This window comes from Camelus ferus, chromosome 18 (genome assembly GCF_009834535.1).
Source record: "Camelus ferus isolate YT-003-E chromosome 18, BCGSAC_Cfer_1.0, whole genome shotgun sequence".
In the NCBI taxonomy this organism is placed as follows: domain Eukaryota; kingdom Metazoa; phylum Chordata; class Mammalia; order Artiodactyla; family Camelidae; genus Camelus; species Camelus ferus.
Window position 1 is genome coordinate 32,413,332 of NC_045713.1, and position 12,680 is coordinate 32,426,011.

The 12,680-nt window shown below is 40.6% G+C and overlaps 1 protein-coding gene across 1 annotated transcript in view; it reads right to left on the minus strand.

The window, feature by feature from the left end:
* Window positions 1-2,540: 2,540 nt before the first annotated feature.
* Window positions 2,541-12,680, minus strand: part of LOC102509876 (ATP-binding cassette sub-family A member 3-like) — a 94,913-nt gene continuing 84,773 nt past the window's right edge. The window contains 6 exon segments of the mRNA XM_032460896.1: window positions 2,541-4,984; window positions 5,388-5,461; window positions 8,974-9,164; window positions 9,699-9,869; window positions 10,578-10,630; window positions 10,632-10,766. Coding sequence (XP_032316787.1) covers window positions 4,859-4,984; window positions 5,388-5,461; window positions 8,974-9,164; window positions 9,699-9,869; window positions 10,578-10,630; window positions 10,632-10,766 — 750 coding nt within the window. The 3' untranslated portion in view covers window positions 2,541-4,858.

The window sequence follows — 12,680 nt, forward strand, 5'->3', positions numbered from 1 at the left end:
ACTCAACCAAAAGAGATACCAAGAAATAATAAACACAAGTACACTAATGACAGGTTAATTTAATAAAACAGGCCAATGGAAGTCAAGCAAACAAAAAATAAGGAGGGGCATATAGGACTTTAATAAATAAATCAGAAACTATGGGATATATTTAAATAGTGATTGAAGGAAATATAGACTTAGATACTCATATTAGCAAAAAAGAAATACTCTGCATAAACTAGAAAAAAAGTGAAACTGAAAAGTGTCTGAAAAATTTTAGGGCAATCTACTTGAAGTGTGGGCTCAAAAGAACAATAAAAAAGAATCGCTGAAAGTTAATCAATTACATTGCTTACAGTCTTGAATTCTTAGAATGAGATTTATAGTCACTAGAATATTTTCATTTCCTGTTCTGAATGAAACATAGGGTCTTTCTTAATTTGACTAAAATATTTTCTTAAAGTCCTCTGCATAAAATGAGGTGACCAAGATGGCCTTAATGTTCCTGTGAGCTTGACTAACCTTTAATTAGGCTCTTTTTTGGCTCTAGGTCCTAATCTCCCTTTCCTTAAAGCATTTTCTTTAGAAAATTTGTAGTTACAAATTCTTTCTCTGTCTCTTTTAAATATATGTAACTCTTTTCTTAAAAAATCTCTCTCCTGTTTTTCAACCCCAAAATGTCTTTCTTAAGGAACTGGCAGTCACCTTTTGAGTTGTAATCAAGATAGATACTGTGTGTTTATATACGGAGAACAGTCTAGCTCAGGGAGGGTGGGAGCCAGCTCCAGCAGGCTCAGGTGGCCTACTCACAGACAAAACATTTGCAAACTCAGGAAGTAACTCAAAGCCTCACGAAAACCCCTCCCACCCCTCTAAAGTCCTCCAGCACTTTCCCACTATCTCATCTCAGCCCTGAAGAACCTTCCCAACTGCTTTGTTTCAGTGAGTTGAGCTCAGACTGAGTTCTGCTCCCCCTTCCCTGTTCCAATAGCCTTGCACAGAGTCTTCCTTGCCTGTTCTAACTTTGGCGCAATTTTTGCTTTGACAGAGGAAAATGAAGACAAATGGAGCTACCTATAGCACTGAACTCCCATACCCCTTTTCTACTACGTTCTGGCAATTCAAACACTGCACTCACCCTCTGAGATGGGTGCAAGTAGCATCCTTTTTCTTACAGGTGAGGAAATGGAGGCTTAGCGAAATCAAGTAATTTTCCTTATGTCATTGCTATGAACTGAATGTTTGTGTACCTGCAAAACTCATATGCTGAAATCCTAACCCCAATGTGATGTATCAGAAGGTGAGAAATTTGGCAGATTAGGTCATGAGGATGGAACCCCAGAGAACGGGATTAGTGCCCTTATAAAACAGGCCCCAGAGAGCTTCCTTGCCAGAGAATTCCCCTGCCAGGAACCAGGAACTGGGCTCTCACCAGAAGCAGCTCTGCCTGGAGCCTCAGCCCTAGACTTCCCAGGCCCAAGAACTGTGAGAACTAAATTTCTGTTGTCTAGAAGTCAACCAGTGTATGATACTCTACTGCAGGAGCCCCAGCTGACTAGGACGGCAAATAAATTCTGGACTAGTCAGGTTTAGTGCCAAAACATTTGCTTCCAAAGCCCTTACTTTCAAATGCTTAGCATGACACAAGAAAATTCCTAAGAGTATATTTTTGTTTAATTTGTCCTAGTGAGCTTCTGTGTGTGTTCTGGGGTACAAGTAAGTCTCTTAACTTTGTGTGCTTGTCTGTTGTGTTTTTGTTGGGGAAGGGGCTGTGCTTTTTCCTCCTGGGGAGACCTGGTCACCTATACCCAAGCAGTGGGGCTTGGAGAGGAAAAGGAAGAGAGGGAAGTCCAGGGGACTCACCGCTCAGGCCTCACAAATGCCTCCTCCACAGATGGGGACGTTTAGAACCTGGGCTGCGCCTCCTCCCAACGAACGCCCTTTCCAACCGCCCCCAGCACAGGTTTGCACCTTAGGCCTCGCGGGTCACTCGAAGGCCAGGCCCTGTTGGGTACCCCGGGGATGGGAGGGACCTGCAAACGCTGCCTAGGCCCCTTCTCTGCGCAAGCAACCACGCACCACAGTCCCTAGCTCGTGCCACTCCCACCCCTCAGCCCGAGAGCCCCCTCCCAATCCTCCCACCTTCCCAGTACCTGCCAATCCTCCCACCTTCCCAGTACCTGCCAGCCCTCTCCTCCTACCCCTCCGCGCACTGGTCCCTCCGCCCCTGACACCTCAGAGCCTGCCCTCCTTCCCCATTGCATCCTTTGTGCACCGCCCAGACCCTGAAGGTCCCACCTCGACGCCCTTTGGCTTGCTCCCCAGGTTCTCTGCCTCTGGACCCTACTGGACGACCCCACAAACCTCCACGTCTCGCGGGCTCCCTCTCTCCTGTGTCAACGTCACCCTCAGCCGGCCCTGGTAGCTAGTGGCTGAAAGTGTAGAGAGAGCCAGTGGTTGGCCTCCAAACCCCCAGAGTCCGTGGGGGTTAAACAAGGAACGTACAGTCTTGCAAACTCCTACCTGTGGGCCACCCAAAAGCCCCCGATGGTGAGGCGTAACGCGCACGATCCACGCGGCCCTTTCCTCAGCGTGCGCCCCCCTCTCCCTACCCCAGCCAGCCACCCACCCCTCCGCACCTGCCGCCTCTGCCCTTTAACCTCTCAGCGTAAGAAATCCCTAGTGCCTTGTGCGTGCTCTCAGCCCGGCCCAGCCAGCGTTTCAGTTAACTCCACCTCCAGATCTTTCTCATGCTCCCCAGTTTCGCTGATGCGTAATCCTCTTGGCTGACCCCACCCGAATACCCAGCTCCAGTGTAACTTATCATAGGGTCTGAATTCTCTCCTCTCCCGTCTGCTGTGCCAGGGATTAATTTACTGCCTCTCAGCGCCAAATAGAGCTAGGCTCTTGAATAGACTTGACGGGGCAGCCTTTGTCAGGAGAGGGCGCTGGAGGAACACTGTAGGACAAGGGGTTTACTCGTGGTTAAGGGTATTTTCTCTTGAATTCTTTTTGCTCTTACCTTACTGCCCGCAGCAGATGTGGAGGACATTTCTTGGCACCCCCTTTCCCTCCCCTCTCCATGAAGTATGGATTCCTAGTGATTCACGGTGGTGACCCTTCTTAAGACCACCCTGTTAACCCCAGAGAAGAGTTTTCTGCTTTACAGACCCAGCCAAGTTTCCCTGTTGGCCAGTCTAGGCAGCCTGTACCCAGCTGAGGGATGATTCCTGCTTGCTCAGCACGTGTGGAACAGCCTGTGCAAGAGCCCTGGCCCAGGACACTGAACTTCCCCAGCACCAAGTGAGCCATAACTAAACCTCCTGCAAGAGGATCTGAAGTCCAGCCTTGGGGAGGAGCCATCTTCCAAGCTTGTTTCTTCCTTGGGTATTCTCCTAGAGTTCTCTTTACCTCCGTACAGCTAACCCCCATTATATTTAATAATTATTTTAACCTTCCCTGTTCAAATTGCTGTGTGGTTTCCTGGCTTTTGATGGGGACACTGATATTCCTGCTTGCTTGTTGGCTGAATCCCTTAATCCTTCTGAGCCCCCATGTACAATGAGGACAGTAGCAACGCTACCTACCTCAGAGGGTTGTCGTGGGATTAAATGATGTAACGCATGAAAAGTGCTTCTTAAGGGAACTGACACGTGATATTTTTTGTTTGTTTCTTGTTGGAAAATGAAGGTAGGACAGGTGATAGGAGGAAGAGAGAAAGAGACCACCAGACTGAAAGAACTTCTTAAAGGATTACTAATCAAGTCACCTGGGAGACAAGATGTAAGTAAAAGCTTAACAAAATGAGTTCTTTCTTCCTTTCTAAAGATGGCCAGCCTGGGAAACAAATTTTGGAATTACTGAAATCACTTGCCAGAGATCTATAGCAGTCATTGGAATGGAACCCACAGAAAGTTATATTACAGCTAAAAGCAATAGAACAGAGAATAGCTTGCTTATCACTTTGTTACTTACAATATCCAATTGAGGGGAATAAAAACACCCTCCCCCCAAAAAAACCACTCCCAAATAGAACAGCTTCCCTGACTCTTTCCATCTTGTAATTTGAGGAGGATCATCCTACTTACCTAGTCATCTGCCCATGATACTGCCGGAGTGATTACATTTCTCATGCTGCTTATGGGGGAACTCCATCTGCCCAAACACGAATTAGAAGAATTCTGTTTGCCTCCCTCTACACCTCATTTCTTCTTCTTTCCTTCTTAATCACAGGAGGAAAGGAAATACTGTTTTTAAAGAATGTTTTTGTTTCCTTTCTTGGACTCTGAATGTTCCTCGTGCAAAGATTCCCTTACAAAGGTAGGCTCCTGGTTTGAGTTTTGGAAATAACCCAGCTTATCCCCATAAACTTTGATACTGATTTTAATTAGACTCCTTTTGGTATAAAGCTGGTGTGCCTGTGTGTGTATCTATAAGAAAGGTGATTTCTGCTCCAGGCTTTATATGCTCCTCTTACGTTTAACTCAGCTGCAAAAACATAAAGCCCTTGCTCTTCAGGGTGTCTCACCTGACAGCTCTATCATTTCTGGGTGTTTCTTTTCAAACATTCAGAATTATTCAGGAAAAGACCCGTGTCCCCACCTTAATAACTGCTGCTCTTTCTATTTCTAGGATAGAAAACAGAAATTTCACCAAATGTCTTTAGATTTGCACATGCTGGATACGCAGGCCACTCGTGTAAATCTATAAAGAATGGACATATGGTCTCCTTTGGGGGGCTGTTTATTACATAAATATGTTTACACCAAGATATACACTCAGAGGAATGCCCCTCTCTGTATCCAGCTGTAGTAGTGAGTAGTCTAAGGAAGACATAGGGTCACTAGCTGCAAGTCAATCTCAAGGCACCTTTTTTTCAACCATGCACTTCTGTGTTCTGTGGGTTAGCAAAGGTCAGGAAGACTTGCTCCAGCGTTATCTGACTGACAGAATAGTCTTCTAAATTGAATTCCTCTTTAGATGCCTCCAAAATGCCAAACACCTTTAACAGCAACAACAAAAAGTGCAGTTACCCAAACTGTGGTCCCCTCCAACCCCCAACCCAGGTGAACCTCTCCACTTTCTCCAACTGCTGCCACGTTAATGTTAGAAGACAAAAGGTACAAAATGGGGAGATGAGACAATAGACAAAATAGATCATTGAGAATCTGAGAGGAAGCAGGTCTCTGTCCTCATTCTCTTGATGGATATAGAAAAAAAAAGGGGGGGGGGTGGACTTAGAGGTAGAAATCTGAAGCAATTAACTCCATGGACCATTGAAAAGTAACCCAAGGTCTCCACTCCTCCGGTACCTGCAGGCACCCATTCCACTAAATCCCAACTACTTTCCATCATTAGTGCTTTCTTAACATATCATATTAGAAGGGCATGGTTTCTATAATCACCTTTCCCCAGCTATTGTCCTTGCTGGGAATGTAGTAGTTAAGGATCCCTTGATTCTCATGTTTTAATTCACTACCTAAGAAAGGAAAGATAGGATAGATGTATAATCTTATATATTACATTTTAAATGCAAAATATCAATACATCAACTTAATTATATGTGTAACACAAGGGTAAATAGATATGGCTAATAAAAAAGGGGACATAATCCAAAAGCTCGCCTCTTCAGTATACACGACATAGTTAATTCTTTCAGCAGATTTATTACTGCTATAGTAGGTTTTGTTTGATGGAGCTGATAGGAAGTATTGACCACAGGCTTTCAGGCACAAAAACATTATTAGCTCGCATGACCAAAGGATGAAACCTGAGCCTTCTAAAATTCTAATATTATCATAGGATGTTATTCCTAAACACAGGGCTGAGGTTATGAAGAGGCAAGATTTTCACTCTGGTTGTGTGACCATGTACAGTGCGCTTCCCAGGGAGGAGAGCAGGATAAGGTCTCCTTGCTACTCTCATGATCACATGCCAGGTGAAAGAGGAAATCATACATAAAAATCCCCAAACTCAGGCTGTGTGTTCTTTCACAGGTGAGTAAGAATCCTCTGCTAGGTTGAGGGGGAACAAGTGGTAACCCTACCAAACTTAGAGCAAACAGATGTGCTTATACTTATCACTGTATATTTGCAAATTATTTCAAATTAAATTAACTGAGATTCTAAAACATTTTAGTTTTAAAATACATGTTTTTGAATTAGATTTCCCTCTGGATATGTGCCCTGGAGTCGGGTTGCTGGATCATAGGGTAAGTCTATTTTTAGTTTGTAAAGGAATCTCCATACTGTTTTCCATAATGGCAGTACCAAACTAAATTTCCAGCAACAGTGTAGGAGGGTTCCCTTTTCTCCACACTCTTTCCAGCACTTATCGTTCGTGGACTTTTGAATGATGGCCATTCTGATGGGTGTGAGGTGATACCTCATTGTAGTTTTGATTTGCGTTTCTCTGATAAGTGGTAAGATTGAGCATTTTTTCATGTGCCTACAATAGTCAAGACATGGAAACAACCTAAATGTCCACTGACAGATAACTGGATAAAGAAGTTGTGGTGTATATATATACAATGGAATACTACTCAGCCATAAAAAAGAATAAGATAATGCCATTTGATTCAACATAGATGAACCTGGAGATTGTCATTCTAAGTGAAGTAAGCCAGAAAGAGGAAGAAAAGTACCATATGATATAATTTATATGTGGAATCTAAAAAAAGAGACACAAATGAAATTATTTATAAAACAGAAACAGACTCACAGACATAGAAAACAAACTTGTGGTTGCCAGGGGGGATGGGAAGGGATGAACTTGGAGATGGAGATTTGCAGATACTAACTGCTATATATAAATAAAATAGATTTATACTGTATAGCACAGGGAACTATATTCAATATCTTATAGTAACCTATAATGAAAAAGAACACGTAAATGAATATATGTGTCATATATATATATATATATATATGACAGACTTTATGCTGTACATCAGAAATTGACACAACATTGTAAACTGACTATACTTCAATAAAAATAGTAAATGAGATAGACCACTGTCCTTGCAAAAAATTTAAACATTTTAAAATAAAATATATGTTAATATAATCAAACTAGGAGGCCATTAGACTGAGGGGGCTCTAATTCCTTACTAGCCCGGGTAACTAAATCAAAACTTAAGCCAGCGTAGACTGCTCTAGGAGAACACAGCTGAGTGTGAAACAATTATTTTAAATTGTTGCGTTTAAATATTTTTGTTTTGATTTTACCTAGTGTTATTTTACCAGAAGTGCCTTTCAGAGAGATAATCTTCTAAACTGAAGAAATTGAATCATTTTATTTGTGATTTTTATAAAAAGAATGCATAACTTAAATCTCCTGCAGATTGTATAGACTCCTTTACCCTTAATATTTCTCACTTCTGTAACTATTAGAAGTGAATATTCCAGCTGCCCTTTGCTTGTAATATTTATTTCTTCTTTTGAAAGTCAATCTTTATGTATAATTACATATCAGTTCCTTTTTGATTCTGTCATATTTAAATAGCTATTTCCTCAAAAATAATGTGAGGAAGGTCTGGGCAAAAACCACTTTCAGTTGAAAATGTGCCTTGAACCCACGTTTCCATTAAAGCTCTTGTGTCCACAGTCCTTGAGGACAGATCTCTGCTTGGTGTTTAGTGTCCGTCCCTCCTTCAAGTAGAGCAGTTGCTAGGACAGCACACAGTAAAATGAGGTCCTATGATGACAGCTTTTCTTCATAGTGATTTAAGGACTTAATCTCAAAAATACTTGCTGAATGGGTGGGTGCATAAGTGGTTTGATGAATGGACGCATAGGGTTTTAACAGACTATTAACAACACTGAGGTAATTCTACTTCCCACACATCTGTTCCCCACATCTGCTCTAGCGCTCTACCATCCATTTCTTTTTACTTTCTGCTCTCCATTCTTACTGTGTAATCAATATGGCTGTTTTCCATTGCCTAGAAGATTAATTTCCAACTCCTCACCCTGACACACAATGGTAACTTCCGTGATTATTTTGCTCAGCATAGCAGAGTGGAAACTAAGATGAAAAACCAGAATTATTAGAAGCCTTTCCACGTCCCTGCTTTATGTTTAGGAAAGACAGATAAGGGACTGAAAGACACAGTTGCTGTCTGTGGCACTGTACCATACAGGCAGAGAAAGGCTCACTGAATACAGCATGAAGCAGCATTCTGCTCCTGAAAGGAGAGAAAAGCTTAGTGGTTCTTGTTTGAATTTCAGTTGCATATCATGGCTGGGAGAGCAAAAGACCAGGAGTTACATTTTTAGTGTGAGGAAAAAAAACCTTACAACTTTTCATGAGTGTTGTTATGGACTGAATTCTGTCCCCCCTGCCCCCAAATTCATATGCTGAAGTCTTAACCCCAGTTGATTGTGTTTGGACACGGGCCCTTTAGGGAAGTAATTAATGATAAATGAGGTCATAAGGGTGGGACGTTAGTCCACTATGACTGTTGTTTTCATAAGAAAAGCAAGAGACACCAGGGATGTACACACACAGATAAAAGGCTGTCTGAGGACCCAGTGAGAAGGGGGCCATCTGCAAGCCAAGGGGAGAGGCCCCAGGAGAAACCAGACCTTCTGAAACCTTCTAACCTCAGAACTGAGAAAATTAATTTCCATCATTTAGGCCACCCAGTCTGTGCTGTTTTATTACAGCAGCCCTAGCAGACTAATACAGATTATATGTGCTAATATTTGAGAATTTTGCTCAAATATATGACTTTAGATATATACCATATGGATAGCTCTAGTCTACAACTGCCTTACAAGAGACTGGTAAATATTTCTCGTTCCTTGTGTAAACTTCTTAGCACAACTAAACATAAAAAATTTAAAAGAACAAGCATTCCAAAAGTAATTCAGTATGGAAAAGCAATGAGTATCAGTAGCTCACAAGAAACAGTTACTGGAGATACACAGCATACAGAGGTGAGAGTAACAGATACGACTTAACAAAGTTCACCCAAACAATCAAATTTACCTGGGAAAACGGTTGCAATAAAAGTTTTAAAGTCCTCTAATTTATCTTCATCTGTATCAATCTTGATCTTGACTTTTAGGATATAAATGTTGCCAAACTTGTTCTTGAGATGCTGAGGGCTGCCCAGGCACATGAGCTTTCCCTGCACCATGATGGCCAGCCTGGTACAAAGCGCGTCACATTCCTCCATACTAGCAGAACGAAGTATCAGAATGATGTCAAGCTTAAAAAGTCTCTATTGGAACATATTCTGTAGTTCAGATATCCAGTAAAATTTTGTAACTGTCTTTGAAAGGGAAGTTGCATCTGCCCATCACCAACATCATGGCAAATGGAGATATTTTCAAACTCAAAGTAGTAAAATAAATAAGCTACATGATATATTGTACAGCACTTGGAATATAGCTAATATTTTATAATAATAAATGGAGTATTTATAAAACTACTCAATCACTAAGTTGTATACTTGAAACTAATACAATATTGTAAATTAATCAATTATACTTTAATTTTAAAAAAAGTAGTAGAGGACTAAATTCTCAAGTGGAACAGCTCCTCAACTTCCTGCTCTCTCCTCTCAATGAGGATTCTTGGCCATTCCATTCAGTAGGATAAAGGAGGAACTCACATACTCAGGCAATTTTACTCTCCAATATTGCCAGCACCAAATAATGCCTTTCCATAGCCACTTCTAATTCTTAACCAAGTCTCCTAGTGAGCCACACCTGTGAGATGTTATGATAATGACTTTGCCACTTTTACGCGTCTGTGTCACTGTGTTCCAAAGCAGGCGCCGGGCTACTGGGTCCATACCAGTTGATGGCTCATCAAGGAAGATGACTGAGGGCTTTCCCATTAGGGCAATAGCGGTACTCAGTCTACGTTTGTTTCCTCCACTTCATAGTCAAAGGAGGAGAGAGAAAGCAGAAACAGAAATGGCTATATGTGACAGTAGTTTAATGCATAAAACATCTATTTAATGCATAAAACATCTATTTAATACATATCCATTATTTACAGGAAAGAGTTTGCCTGTTTCCAAAATGCTGGCAATTTTGGAAACAGGAAGTAGAAGGGAGATTAAAAATATGGATTATACGTGACTCAACCTAGGCATCAGACTCAAATCCAGAGGTATAAATCAAGTCATGTTCATTTTGAATGAAGAAAGGTGACTTGTTTACAATTTTAGCCACATCATTAGTGAGATTTATATCTTCAGTCTTGAGTGTCCTTGGGATTCTCAGATATATAAACTACATAATGACCAGGCTAATACAAAGAAATTCACATCACCCTTACTTGAGACACAAAGAACTACAGAGAAGTAGGGAGAAAGATGCTCTCTTTTGTAATTCAATGGCTACAACTGCAATAGAACCAGGACTGTGAGTCTCATCTCCGCAAGGGAAAAATGTGATACCAGTTAGGTCTGCTTTATTGCTTGCATCTAAATACTGGCAGGGCATTAGGTTATTTTCCAGTCATTGCCTGTGTTTGTCAGTGGACCTCTGGTTAGACTGTGGGCACTAATTCCAAAGATCAGAAACAGAAGAAGACTCCTTAATATTAGCTGCAACGAGAGCACCAGTATAATGTCTCACCTGTAAGTGTAGATAAACTTGTCCGCATGGGGTTCCAGATTCAGTGATTGCAAGTAAGTTATTTATATAAGGTTTAATGTGGGTCTCAGGAATCCCCCACAACCTGGCGTACATGACCAATATTTCCCGAGCAGTCATGTATTCCAGCAAGGCATCAAACTGTGGACAGTAGCCAATTTTTGATCTTACCTAAAGTAAAAGAATATCAATGGACACAAGTCATCTATATCTCACCGAGCATATAAGAAGTGTGGATAACATAGAAGGCCTGAAGTCTTCCAGCCCATGCCTCCAAGGAGGTTAGAACCAACAGTCTTTGCAAATAATTTCTTTCCTAGTTATTACAGATTCATCGCACCTGGAGGCTCTTGTCATGTATTTAAATTAAAAGTGTGCAAAAGTATGCGTCCAAGATAGATTATTATAACATGATGTTATTGCCCTAGAAAGGTCATAATCAACATATGAAATAAGTAGAAAATAATTTTAAAATAAAAGCAATGCACCTGTTTACAGAACTATATTCCTCTGAAGAAGGGGAGTGAGATCTAAAGAGGTTACTCTACCATTGGCTTAACTGCTACTCATAAGCCTAAAGAAAGCTCTGATAGCCCTAAAAAGTAAAAGAGACCTAAATCAGTAGTGTGAAGTCTAGAGTTAATAACTGGATGAATATTTTTGAAATTTGGTATCTTATTTTCGCTAATAACGCTCCATTAGTTTAGTCCCAAGAGATTCCAGTTCATAATCAAAGACTTACAGAAGGAGAAGCTGGACAGTGATACCTCAGTGACATCCTACATTTTGGTAGTGGTGGAAAATGGATGCACTGTAAGTGGGATACTCCATGCTCTATTATATGCAGTGTGGCTTTGTGAGAATCATCGGAGTTGCAGGTGAGCAGAATTGGGATCCTAGCTCTTATTTCAATTATGTATTGGTCATAAACATATTATAAAAATTATATACTATTCAGACAAAATATCTGGACCAAAATGTAATTAAACTAAAAATCAACAATAAAACAATAAATATTTAGAAACCTCTATATTTGGCAAATTTCAAAATTAATTTCTGACTATATTAATTCATGGGTTAAAAGAACTCATTTTATCTTTCAAAATACTTTGAAACTTTCGGGATGTAGTGAAAAGGCCACTTTAAACAACAGGGTAATAAATGAGTGTAAATAAATGATTAAGATGTTAACTCATGGGGAGATTGCCAAGATGGTGGAGTAGAAGGATGCAGTGATCACCCTCTCCCGTGAATACAACAAAAACCACACCTACAGAGTATGGAACAATTTGCACAAATCACTTACTGAACTTTTCTTACTATTGGAACTACAAGGTAAATTCTCACAAACCAGGTAAGGAAGGAAAAAAAAAAAAAAAAAAAAGAAAAGAAAAAGGAAATCAGGGCAGGACCAGTCCCTCAGGGAGAGAGTGGCAAAGGAGCAAAAGCACCTTCATCCTAGGAAGACCCATCTCCAGTGGGCAGACCATCAAGAAGAAATGGGCACTTTTCTAGAAACATAAAACCGGCCATCACTAGTAGTGAAATTGAATTTGTAAGGAAAAAAAAGAAAAAAGAAAAAAAGTTCCCTGCAGACTAAAGCCCAAGACTGGATGGCTTCACTGGGGAATTCTACCAAACACATAAAGAATTAAGGGAGGAATAAATTAAGGGCTGGGGATTAACAGATACACATTACTATATATAAAATATATAACAAGGACCTACTGTATAGCACAGGGAACTATATTCAATTTCTTGTAATAACATACGATAGAAAAGAATCTGAAAAGAAAAAATGTATATTACTTTGCTGTATACCTGAAACTAACATTGTAAATCAACTTACACTTCAATAAAAAAAATTTACAGAAAGAAAAACTAATACCTATGCTCCTCAAACTATTACAAAAAATTGAAGAGGAAGGATACTCTCAGACTCATTCTGAGAGGCCAACATTACCCTGTTACCAAACCAGAAAATTGCAGGCCAAGTATCTTTGATGAATATAGATGCAAAAATCCTCAACAAAGTATTAGCAAACTGAACCCAACAATACAGAAAAAGGATCATACACCCTGGTA